General features: G+C 36.0%; 1 protein-coding gene across 1 annotated transcript in view; it reads right to left on the bottom strand.

Moving 5' to 3' along the window:
• Nucleotides 1-13,687, bottom strand: part of LOC102501475 (phospholipid-transporting ATPase IG-like) — a 348,220-nt gene that overhangs the window by 143,262 nt on the left and 191,271 nt on the right. Inside the window, 1 exon segment of the mRNA XM_027776689.1 lies at nt 10,361-10,514. Within this exon segment, the coding sequence (XP_027632490.1) occupies nt 10,361-10,514 (154 nt within the window).

The raw sequence follows: 13,687 nt of genomic DNA, 5'->3' as shown, positions 1-13,687 counted from the left end.
TAATCCAAACAGCCTATTTCTTCTGCCAGGCAATAAAGTAACATTAGCAACTTCTATTCATTCCCATTGTATGACTTCTACTTTATACTACTGTATTTAAATCCATTCACAAAGTTCATGGGTTAAAAGAGCACCCATTTGGTAGTTATATTATTCTATCTAAAGCCAGAATTCTAAAGTATTCTTGCTTTCAACTTTCATATAATCCTTAACTTAAGAGCTTTGGCCATAAGGGCAACTTACAATAACTGTAAATGCGTAAGAGAGTCATTTGGTATTTTAAAGGACATTTGTTCTGAACCCTAGACATAAGAGAGTGGTTTAGTTTGTTGCATATCAAGTATCCTGAGATGATAACTTTTTGTAGTTGTTTCTTCATGCTTTCTTTTTTAGCTGTAACCACTGTCAATATGTTTGAAAGACAATAACATAGGCAGTTCAAGATTCGGATTCTGAAAAATTTAAGACATACTGAGTTAAAAAAGTGTATTTTAATAATAACATGAAAACCATCTGTTTAGCATTTTCAAAAATAAATCAAGTAGTAAATTTTGTTATTAGAGTAAAGCAACAGTCTTAACAAGTGCCAAGTTTTATTCACATGCAAAAGAAAAAATAGTGACACAATAACCCGATTGTAACTCTTTTTTCACTTAACAACTGCATAGATTCAGGCTTGCTTTTGCTTTTGTACTGCTCCAGGATTCTTTCTCCTAGTACTTTTTACCACTGGGATTACCTACCACAGCAGAAGTCTAGCTCACTAGGATCCCTTCCTCTAGGCTGAGTGATCCTTGACAAGAGACATTTATCTTTATCTTCAGCAGCTAGTACAGTGTCTGGCACATAGCAGATGCTCAGGAAATGGTGAATGAATGAATGGATTTCTTTGGACATGTAAATTGTGTCAGAGGAAGTCTGAAGGTATATACAGTTCTGAAAGACTACTGTGCAAATGTTTTCCCTTTACCAAAAAAAGCATGCAGGCTAATACTATTTCTATAATAAGGAGTTGATGTTCTTCTTGGTAGATTATGTATGTATCTAATGAGTCAGACTGAATCTTCTGTTTTTAGCTTATCTATCCTCCTTTTAGAAAAGGAACCATGGAAATTTCCCTATAAAATCTCTAGATGTGTCTCTATCCTCTAAGCATCATCAAATGCTTTGATCAGGTTGGGACATGGCAGACACACTGATCGCAGAGAATAATTCAGATGTTAAGAAGTAGAAGTCATATATCAAGGGAGGGAGCCTAACTTTGATTTTTCTACTCTAAAACTCAACCATTTTGATCCTTGAGTGGCAGAAGGCCTTCAGGAATATGCTATTTTTTTTTTCCATTTACCATGGCTGGACTGGAAGTCCATTAGAGTACTTTCCATTTCTATTTGTGCTCCAGTCCCTAGAACCACTATTAGTCTCTAGGTAGTTTTGCAGCATCACGGTGACTCTAACCAAAGTAAGGAATGTATGAAAGGAGTCAGGTAGTTTCCTTACCAACCAAGGAACAAATTCAGTAGCTCAACTAACCGCTAAATATTTTCCTTGGAGAAGAAAATATGCCACATGAAAATCTATTCCTGGAAGAAATAGCTTCATTAAAAATAAAACAATTATTTCAAGAAAAACTTTCTTACTTCTATGTTAGACACTGTAGGAGCTAAGGCCCTGGAGAGGCCAAAAGCAGTAGCAGTGTGTGCTACCTAGCCCAGTTACCCAAACCACAGGTCAAGCTAGAGAAAGCAATCCAGGGGGATACAAAATTAAATGCAAACAATAAAACTAAAATGCATCACATAGCTTAGGACAAGGCAATCTGGGCCAAAAGGGTATGAGAAAGAGATTCCTTACCAAGGGAAAACATACACAGGTATGTTGGTCAAAAATGGGTAAAAAGATGCTGACCGCAGCAAAATGAATCTGCTTCTAAAATAATACTGTAGATGCAGACTGTAATAAATTGCAGGAGATAGAAGAACCAATGGATTGAATTCATTAATTTCATTTTTATACTTTGGTGGTGGGTAGAGGAGTTTGATAGCAGATGAAAGAATGGGCCTGTGAAGTGGACTCATGATTGTTAGCTTCAAGATGAAAGGACCCCAAATTTTACTCATGATGAAAATTAATTTTTATGTGTACATAAAATTAGGCCCTGCCCTAAGCTGAAGAGAGTTGTTTCCAAGCTGACAAGCTTGCAAGCCTTGTTTGTAAATTACTCAAAATTCCCATGGATGGATATAAGACCTCTATGGATCTGGGGTGCCAAAGGCCCCTACAGTGAAAAATACAGAGCATACAAAAAGGAGTCATTCTGAGTTCAAGGGGTCCTCCCATGGTATATCAATTCCTCCCCAAATATTTTTTTGGGGTAAATGAAGTAATGTGTTAAAAAATGAATGTACTCAGTTCTGGAAACATCAATTATGAAGCATTTTATTTCAGTAAGCATGCATCCCCCTGAATGGCTAGGAAAGATTTTACCTCTGAAAGTCAAAACATTTAGCTTGAATAAAACTTGACATTAAAAAGGTATGATTAGAGTAGATTGGCTCATTAATACATATTTGGAAATCAGACATTTACAAGGACACTAAGTGTATACCTAAAAAAACAGACACAGCACATGAAGATACAAACACATTTAATTATTTTCACGTAATTCCCAAGAGAACATGCAATGCTAAACTGACTTGATATTATACAGATGCAATTTTGGAATATTTATTTTCAATTTTCCAGGTGATCATCATAAATCAAAATTATATTTTGTAATCAGCATTAAGGAGCATTTTCACATGATGATACTGCTATGACAACTTGCTCCTTATGAATTAAATATACTCTATTACCATTCAGCTCTGGAAAAGGTCTAAAATTTTATCTGGGGGCTTAGTAAATTTGAAATTTATTATTTCCCCATATTCCAAGTAATGCATCTTTATATTTTTGCAAAGAATAGTATAAAGTTCACCACACCAACAGCAGGAAAATTTAGAGAGTGATATTTTCATTTTTTTCTTTATAATGCTGTTAATCTGTTTCTTTAAAGCCAGCCCACTTGTTTAACACTAGGTACCTGTTACAATATATTAGATTCGTCTGAGAATGTTCGTAAAAGAAGAGGTCTGACTGAAGGTCTGGTGGATAATGAGTCAGATGCCCTTCTACAGTTCAGATTTCTCTGTAATAGTGAGGCAAAGATACTTAAAGCATGTGAAGATTGGTTAACCTACCTGGTTATGAAAATGTAGAAGAAAAAATCATTTCCTACAGACTATTCTTCTGGCTAAAAGTATAAATGATCACACTGTATAGCAATACATAACATTCAAATGAATACATTTAAATGCCTAAGAAAGTCTCCGACTCGAATCGAATCATTTTCATGGTACAAGTAAATAGACATTAGTAGTATGTAGCAAACTCGTGTTTTTGAAATGGTGCTGGTAGGTTATATGGTAAGATGAGTCAATATGGTTTGATTAGTAAACCTTACCATCCTTTTGGTGAACACCTCTGAGAGTTGGGCCGGTGCTTTGAGTATCAAACGAAGAGAAATTTGTGCACAATATTTCTGTCTTGGTGAACAGACTAGCTCTAACGCCTCATGGCTACTACTATGTACTGTGGATCAATGAGTCTACAAACTTATAGTCCAAGTTTTTCAAAATCACTTCCTCTCCAGTGTGACAATTTGGAAGGTGAACAAATGACTCAAAGAAAGTGATAAAATACTTTTAAGTATCAATAGAAGATGTAAAAATGGGTCATGAGAAGTCATTTTTCATAAAGAATCAGAAAGTGTCAGGCAAATGAGAATGCAAGCAAGTTGGTACATTAAGAAAGGAAATCACCTTATTCACTCCAAGAGAAACTGTGATTGCTGGAAGTTTGAGAAAGCATGAAGATAGTAGATGTTCCTGAGGAAGGGAGGCGTTTCGTTACCTTGTTCACAATTGCACAAAAGGTGGAAAATTGCAGTAGAAAAAAGAGAAATGAAGAAACCAAAAAAAAAAAAAAAAAGTAAATATTCTCTCAAATGTAAGACATTTAAAAAGAAACCTTGAGAATTTGAAGTTGAAATGACATGTTAGTTTTGAAGACACTACTTCCTGAAGTAAAAGAGTTTGTGTTAGGTATAACCTATTATATGTGACAACTATTCTATTTATTAATTTAAAATTATTCTGTTAATAAGAAATAGACTATGTTAAATAAAATAATTTAAAAATATGCTTCTCATTAAAATAAACCTTCTCTCATCATTAATTCATGAATCTATTGGGTCATCATTAAAGTCATGACATATTTTTGTTTTTCTATGCAAAAATGTCTTATGACTTTTCAGATGACTCAATATATTTTTTTCTAAATTCACTGGTCAGAGAGCCTAGGGTTTATCATCAACCACCAATCTTGAAGTAACTCTTTCTCTGCTATTATCATAAAGGGATTGACTGCTCTTGCACGTTAAAATCCTAATGAACACTAACAATGGGGAAACATTTGGTACGATACAGTTCAGTCCCATTCATCTCTGGACTAATGCTTAACTTCTCTCATAATTAGAATGGTTTACCCATTTTTCCTACAGAGACCTCTTAGGAATAAAAAAACAAACCCAGCTAAATTCTTCCTAGACAAGGTACGATTTTTTCCTTTTTAAAATACCCAGGTAAAGTCAAAATTGATAGAGTTTAACTAGAAAATATAAGAGGTTATATTTTTCCCTCTTTTTTTTTTTTAAGGGAGAATTTTTGCTATAGGGTGCATATGCTTGCCAGAGAGACAAAGAGACAGAAAGTGAGAAATCACCCCCAGAGAGGATGGCCATGTTGCAATCCCTTCTCCTCCACTCTCCTCTTGGGATCTTGGCCATGCACGCACATGCACCTGGTATAAGTTTAAGCCACTTAGACCGGGCCTTGAACTGCAGTTGACTATGTGGGAGTCCAGCAACGTAACCATTACACCATCTGCTGGTCCCATTATTTTTCTTCTTATTCTGTTCCTGAAATAAGCTCTTTTTTTTTTTTTTTTTACAGATTTGATTTTGGCATTGCCCAAGGGAAAAAGATGATGAGTACTCAACTATGGGGATGAGTTAAACAACTCTGTTAATCAAGATTGCCCATATTATATACTTCCAGACAAATGAAAACAGGCTGGGAAAAGAAACCAGATAAAGTAACATATGTATCCAGTAAAATATAATAAACAACTCAACCTAAAAAAAAACAAATACTTAGATTTATTCATATGTTTTGACATACATTTTTTGTGCTCATATTTTATCTTAAATGAACAAAGTTGGTGGCATTTGGCAACATGCAAACTACCAATTGACAAAGCTAAAGAAATAAATAGTTTCTGAGAAAAATTAATTTAATTGCTTCTACCTTCTACCTTGTGGGCAAAACCTTGTAATGAGATTAACATGATACCAAGTCCCCCCCTCAGATGTTTAAAGTACAAGCTTATCTACTTAAGACTGCAACTATAAACACCTTTTGGTGTGCCTCAAAATTTGTATCCAATCCAATCATTAGAGACATAAGTATTTCTATGAAGCAGAAATTTTAGGGGTTAATGTATCAGATGGCAAAACTGCTCTACAAAGGAAAAAAAGGAAATATGAAGGTAAAGAAAGCAAGCATGGGAAGAGCATCTAAAGCAATAAAATATTGATATAGTTAGCAATAGGTAGTGGAGGGGGTAAGGACAGAAGATGAGCTAAAACAATATGAAATTTCCACATTCTTTACAGTCATCTAGAGAGCTTTGACACCAGCTCAATTTGCCATATGTCAAAGAGGTCAATGGATAAAGGCCCATGTCAACAGCCACGACATTAGGATTCAACTTTATTTTTCTCTAATCCAGTTCACAGTGCTATTGCCCTCTGAACTCATGATTGTATGTGATACTATAAAAACTGCATTAGTCATCATCATTATCACTATAATGATAAACTATATTCTCCAAAATTTCCTAAGTGCTTTCTCTGAGAATTTTGGTCAGCTAGCATTCTTTCCCTGTCTTCCATTCTGAAAGCGCTCTCAACATAATGGAATATTTCTTCCTGTTTGTGCAAACATTTCATGCTAGGCATGGCCACGTTGCTGGGTTCATTCCCATTAGATAAGATAGTCTTCTCATGTCTAACAGGCATGGTCAAGCCCCCCCTTTGACTGTGGTGGTTCTATAAAAGAAAACTTTACATTTAGGACAGTAGAAAATTCCTACACTGGAACTGTAAAGTAGTATTTACTACATGGCCAGAGATCAGGGTTATTTCATTAATTTACAGACAGTCAATGACTGTGCTTAGAGAGGACACAGCTTTTCCACTCCTTTTAAAAGAAACAAAGGGTAATGGAGAAATACAGAGATAGAAAATTTCAGCAAGGTCTTGACTTGTTATGATCCTGCTGCCCTAGTCTCCCAATTAGCTAGGATTACAGATGCATTCAACTAATGCCCATTTTGTGTTCATGTGTTCAGGTGAGCCTGGGAACCAATACTGGGTGCTCCCATGAAGCCTTATCTGTGTATTGCCATGGCTGGGCCCAATGGGACACAGCTTTTTGAAAAGGCAAAAATTCTACTTTAAACTTCCTTTTAAATATTATCCTGCTGTTCCACTCTTCAGTGCTTAATCATACACTACCTTCATAGAGTGGTTGCACTATACACTGTCAGCACCATGACTGTACGGCTTTGTCTCTTGATAAGCTAAAAAATGCCCTACAATCCTTAATAATGAGACTTTTCCACAAAAACGAACTTCACTGCTAAGAATACAGCTGGGGGATTCATGGCTTAATTTACAACCTTTTAGCTAAACCACTAAGATAACCTATGTTCTAAAGACAGCAGAATTCTTTATAATGTTAGCACCATGATAGAACTCAGCTGTGGTGCAGGCCACCATACTAGTCTTTTTACTAGAGGCTTCAGAAGGTAGTATCCAGTATCTTGAAATAGCTCAGATGTATTATACAAAGCCGTCTCATGAATTCTACTATTCTGTTCTATGCTTGCTTAGAGAAGTATTCCATTTGAATGCCCTCTATAACTAGAGTGAGAATTTCTTGTAAACTGGGGCCACACCTGACTTATCCTTGAATTCCCAACACCTAGCATCAAAGCTTACTCATTAGTGGGTCTCAGGCAATGTACGCTGAATTGAATGGAATTCAACATAAAGCTGCTTCTGTAACAGTAACTGTTGAATATAAATGGCCTCGCTTCTTTCTCAAATGCCAGAGACACTTTTACTACTAACTGTTAAGTTCACCTCTCAAAGGAGGTGCCAAGACTCACATGAGGGTAGTACGGGCAGTCTACTTGCTGCAGGCATTTCTGGCTGTGTGTACAAAATTCAAGACGCTTACTGGTGGAAGTCAGGGGGATCTTCTACTCAACATAGGGATATAATTTATTTGCCTCATTAGGGAGCCTGTCAGGGTATGAGGCACACCTGGTATAAAAGAATCTTTTGCTAGGGTCAGCAGGTGGCATAATCGCTAAGGCACTGGACTCCCACCTAACCAACATGGTTCGATTCCCAGACCTGGCGGCTGGCTTGCTTGCTCGCTCTCTCTCTCTCTCTCTCTCTGGTGAAAGCTATGGCCTCTAGCAATGAAAAATAATAATAATAAAAATAATTTTAAAAAATAATCTTTTGCTTCTATTTTTTCTTCTCTTTTTAAAGATTTTACATTTAATTATTGTACATCTTTATTTCATACAATGTTTTTCCAAAGCATACATACATGCATTGCCTGTCAATCAAGTCAAACATAATGCCATACACATCATCCTCACAAGATCACTTTCCATTCTTAAGTACCCACTTCATATATACCAAATGTTTGTACTTTATACCTCTTTTTAAAACGAGGCCAATGCCTTAGCAAGGAATATCAACCAAAGTAAGAAGTTACACAGGATGTCAGCTTGTTGGTCACTACCATAAAAACAAATATATTTTGGGAAAGTAAGAAGATACTTTGTCCTTCATTGCAGAAGCTGGCCTCTGCCTTTTTTTGAAGGCCTAATAGGGCCTTATGTAAACAGATCTGACTTAATTGGAATAGCTGTTGTGGCTGTAATGTTTCAGTTGGCCTTTATGCATTCATACACGTTACTTTGCTTTTGCATTTTCTCACAAGGAAAAAAAGGAGGCAGAGCTGCTGAGTGCCCACAACATTTTACCTCATTTGCAACTCTCAAAATCCCAGAGTCTGAGAAATGCTTTAGCCTTTCAGACATCAGATGTAAAGAGAGATGTTCATCAGTAGGCGGTTCAACAAATGTTTGTTGATTCAATGAGGATAGGAATAAATGAATGAATGACTGAATGAATGAAAATGATTATGAAATTTTTCCAGCTTGTTCTAGCACATCAGCATGCCAAGCTATATAGCACAGACACTAAAACTGCTCCTATCAGGGACATATCCTACAAATAATACTCATGCTGAACCCCTGGCAATATTCTATGTTGCTTAAGTAAAAAGAGCTGTAATTCCAGAACTCCATATTTTAAACGAAGTTTGGAATCTGCTGTTTGCATGGAAAGAAAATGGTCTGTTTATCCCTCACTGCCTAGGAGCGTCTCTCCATTTATTGGTCTATATAAAATCACCTACAGCTGGTGTCTAATTATTTTTTAAAAAAAGAAAAAAATGGTATGTTTGAAGGTTTTGATTTCTGAGAGTTTTCTCCATCTTCAGAGCATGAAGCTGGGTTTAAGTCATTTAACATGAGCTCTGTCACCCCTAAATAAGAAAAAAAAAACCATTTAGGAGCACTCTCAAATAAGGAAAATAGAGGAGCAAGTTAAAGATCCTCCCCAGACAAATTCTCTATTACAAAAAGGCACCAAACCACTTCTTACTGCAACATTTTTATTTGGCTTCATGTGGATTGCAACTCGAGCCATTCTGGGAGGAATGTGTTTTATCAATCTGTTTTTACCCATGTTCAACTGATAGTAAGGTATAATCAAGCCACTTTTTCATGCTACAAGTAGATACCAGGCTGGAGAGAGTCAGTCAGAGGTCTACTATAACAATTAAAGAAGGGAATGAGAAGGTTTTAGTTGGGCTAACATTACTGTGTCCAGTTCCAGCCCAGAAGGCCTGCAGAAGCAGGGAGTTCAGGGTGATTTTGATCATCTCACTCTACATTGATTGGCTTTGCATACCAAGAACCAATGTAGCTTATGCTACTAACAGTTCTGTTACTTTTTGGACTGACACTGACCTGTAACATGAAGCTCCTCTTTTACACTTCTAATCACTGAAGGTTTTCCTACTGTAATCATTTCAGATCCCCATGTCTGCATGATATCAACCACTGGAGTCTATCAAGTCAATAGACAAAAAAAAAAAATCATGACATTCCAATTCTGTGGCTAAACTGTGTTGGCAAATTTGATCGAATAGCTCAAATTACATATTATAGGCAGGTAGTCTTAGCTTAGATCATTTCCTGAAATACCGCCTTGGAGGAGCTACACAAATATTAATAGTTGGTATCAATATGACAGAAACATGATTTTGCTTAGCAAAATGAGCTAGTGTTGGCAGGGATATGATATGTTTAATTAACCTATTCGTCAAAATCTGCCAGAAGTTTTATTTTTCAGACTAACTTTTCATTTTAAAGACTATTAAAAAATGTTTAAAAGCTATGGAGAATGCAACAGAGGGAAATAACTTCTTGTTCCCACAGGAAGTTTACGATTTGATAGGTAAAATAAAGACACACTCATAAGACGATTGTGAAGTTTTATAAGTGTGCAGAGACGGAAGGATGTAAAAACAACATCCAAGGAATTCTCTTTGGTTCAAATATACTGCTGGACAGACAGGGCTAGAAGCAACATAGAGATTAAGCAGCACTATAATTAAAAGAAAGGGTAAGGTTTGAAAGAGGCAAATTGGGATTATCAACTAAAAAAAAATCTGCAAACAGCCCACAGGGAAATTTCTAAGGTTAAAGCTGAAATGTTGGTGTGGAAATTCCTGGTGTGAAAATCATAGGCTAAATACAAAATAAAACCAATTTTTTTCCTTTTAAAATTCCATATGGAGCATATGAGATACTCCATATGGATTCCTAAAGGTCACATAGAACACTATTAAGGAATCTACTTACCACCTTCCTTGGATAACGAAGTTTTTACTATACTTTTTATGCAGAAGAAGAAATTAAGTGATGAACCTGTAAGGAGGGGTTTAATATGCTTTATCTAATATAATTCTCCACATAGGGGTTTTATTTCATGGTAGATATTGAAGCTCCTTCTAAAATTAGGTTATAATATAAATTTAGTTCTTACCCTGGCACTTCTTCTTCTTACATTCTTTAATACTATCAGGAGAATCTCAGGGAAGAGACTGATAAATACTAGGAGAATTATGGCCAACCATGTAGATACAGAAGACAGCATGTGGGCAAATACGAAATACATTCTCTGTTGTTTGAGAAAAGGCCTGAAGTAGAAAGAAAATACATAATGGAAAATAAAATTTGTCAGTTCCAGTCAAATGAAAACAGAATTTAATTTAAACTACCTTTGATTTTTAAAATGAATTATCTTTACACACATTAATAAATATATTTTTCTCTATGTCCCCAAAACAGTAAACAAATTTCATTCACCAAATGTTTGGAAAGAAAGGAATGATTAACGAAGGGAGCAATGGTAATAAAATGTATCTGATTTAAAAACAATCAGGCAATCAACTCTACAGCAGCCAACAGGTGAATATTTACGTGCATTAGAAAATGCTGGAGTTCAAAGATAATGAAGAAAATGATGATTCATTTTTATCCTAATAAGCACTTTATTTCCTCACTTGTTTTATTAATATGAGGATGGATTTGCATTCTACATTTAGAAATTTACATGTCTTTTTTATAACTACCCGTGAGCCCTATGGAAATATAAGAAAAGACTACAGAGATGATCATTTCTCTCAAATGGCAGGAATCTAATAATTTCATCCACAAATAAATATTAAGTAATAGTGGGTGTCAAGTACATTGATAGGCAGAACACTGCTAACAGGATGTTAACCCTGGAATCCAGAAATTCCGAAGACTCCTTATTATGAAGTCAGATTTCATTCAAAGCCATGCACTAAGCTGTTAAGCCATGGGGAAATACAACTAGTTTTCTGTCCATTGTCTGAACCAGAGAGCTTCACTAGGCTAACTTACTGTTGCTTTAAGCCAAGGGGGAGGAAGTGGCTGTTCAAGATAAGGACACACACCCAAATCTCTGAGATCAAGAGCTTTAGGTAGGGGCTGGCAGGTGGCGTGGTGGTAAAAGGCACTGGACTCCCACATGACCAACAACGGTTCAAGACCAGGACCTGGTGGCTCGCTTTCTCATTTTCCCTCTCTCCCTCTCATCAAACTGGAAAGTAATAATAATAAGAAATAAAGCTAAAGCTAAATAAAAAATTTTAAAAAGAGCTTTAGGTAAACTGAATGTATAAAAAAACCCTCATAAATTAATAAAGATAATATTAACATAGGAAAAAACAGCATTAGGTGGATAATGATTCAGTCCCATTTATTATATCATGTATCATGTTTGCTGAAGAGAAACTGGTTTCAAATGTAAAAATTAATGCTTCCATACCCATATGCTAAAATCTAGCTTATGGCTTTACATATATTAGGACTAGATTGAAGAATACAAGAGAGCAGAACAGTGAGGTGGAGAAACTCATGAGACCTTTCTATAATAGTCTACCATACAGAAAAAAAACTTGTGCATAGTTCAACCCCACTCTAATTCTTAAGAGGACCTTGAGTCATTTTCTAAGCAGTTAACCGACCTGTAACAAGGATCCAGGAGACAACTGACAAATAGTCACAGAGTATTCCTTTGTACCTTACCCACATAACTCTGATTAACATCTTTATATTTTTTTACTTTTATGGCATCTATGGAGCTTTGCAGAAAGACAATTAAAAAAAAAGGGGACCAGCAGTTAGCGTAATGGCTATGTCACTGGACTGTCATGTAGCCAACCAAGGTTCAAGTCCCAGACCCGATGGCTTAAACTCACGCCGGGCACGTGTGCGTGCGTGCGTGCCCAAGACCCAGAGAGGAGAATGGAGGAGAAGGGATTGCGTTGTGGCCAGCCCCCATCAGGGGTGATTTCTCGCTTTCTATCTCTGTCTGTCTCTGTCTTTCTGGCGAGTGCATGGTGCCCTATAGCAAAAACATCTTCGAAACAAAAAAAAACAAAAAACAAAAACAAAAACAAAAAATCTATCAGGCTAGCAGTGGCATGGTGATTAAGGGAGCTGGATCCCACAGGCCTACTGCGCAGTTTGAGTCCTGGACCCGGCGGCTTGAAAAACACACTGGGTGCCCATGTGTGTACATGCCCATGCTTTCTCACTCTCTCTTACTTTCTCTCTCTCTCTCTCCCTGCCAAGCACATGAGCCCTAATAGCAAAATAATAAAAAAAAAACAAAACAAAACAAAACTATTATTCCTGCATTGGGTTTGGAGCTCATAAATAATCATTCTTACTATCCAGCCTAAAAGGGAGGTGTGTCTCAATACCTCAGGGTAGAACATGTCCAGAGACAGTGGTGACTAAGATTCAGCTTAAGTTTCACATGGGTTCTAGTTGCATTTTACTTGTTTCTTTATAATAAAAGTCTATATTCATATAGTAGGCTCCACTCAGCTCTACCTAAAGATAGCACTTCAGGCAACAAAATGTTAAGATTCATTTTTTAAAATTTTGTATCACTATAAACAGATAGGTGTGACAATGTCTTTATTATTTATCATTAATTGATAAAGAATAGTCTATGGAAAGGGTCAGAATATTCTATGGAAAAGGTTAGAAATTTTACTAATTTTATTCTTATGGATGTTGTGCATAATTAGTTCAGAAGCTGATCACACAGCTTTATAGACAGAATTAAGAGTATTCTGGGCAGATATATAATCGTATGCTGCACTTAGTTAATCAACTTCTGATCCACTTATATATTATTAAAGAAAATAAATACTTCAGCTTCATTGCTCTTAATCATTATCAATAGCGGTTTCACATATATACACTTTGGAGCTGATACTTCTTTAAGTGATTTAGCTGATCACACAGCTTTATAGACAGAATTAAGAGTATTCTGGGCAGATATATAATCGTATGCTGCACTTAGTTAATCAACTTCTGATCCACTTATATATTATTAAAGAAAATAAATACTTCAGCTTCATTGCTCTTAATCATTATCAATAGCGGTTTCACATATATACACTTTGGAGCTGATACTTCTTTAAGTGATTTAGTTTTTCATATTTTTATTTATTTTGTAAAGATTTTTTAAAAATATTTATTTATTTAATTTCATTTGTTATAATTATTTTTTAATTTGACCATAGAGAGATAGAGAGAGAAAGGGAAAGTGAGAAAGCAAGCCACCAGGTCCAGGACTCGAACCGCAGTCGGCCATGTGGGAATCCAGCACCCTCAACCACCATGCCACCTACCAGCCCCATATTTTTTAAAGATTTATTTAACTTTATCTACTTATTTTAATTTGACCAGAGAGAGAGAGAGAGAGAGAGAGAGGGCAGGGGGAAAAGTGAGAAAACAAGACACCAGGTCTGGGATTCCAACCATC

Source organism: Tupaia chinensis, unplaced genomic scaffold (assembly GCF_000334495.1).
Source record: "Tupaia chinensis unplaced genomic scaffold, TupChi_1.0 Scaffold000706_1, whole genome shotgun sequence".
Classification (NCBI taxonomy): Eukaryota; Metazoa; Chordata; class Mammalia; order Scandentia; family Tupaiidae; genus Tupaia; species Tupaia belangeri.
This window is presented reverse-complemented; position numbering and strand designations above follow the sequence as displayed.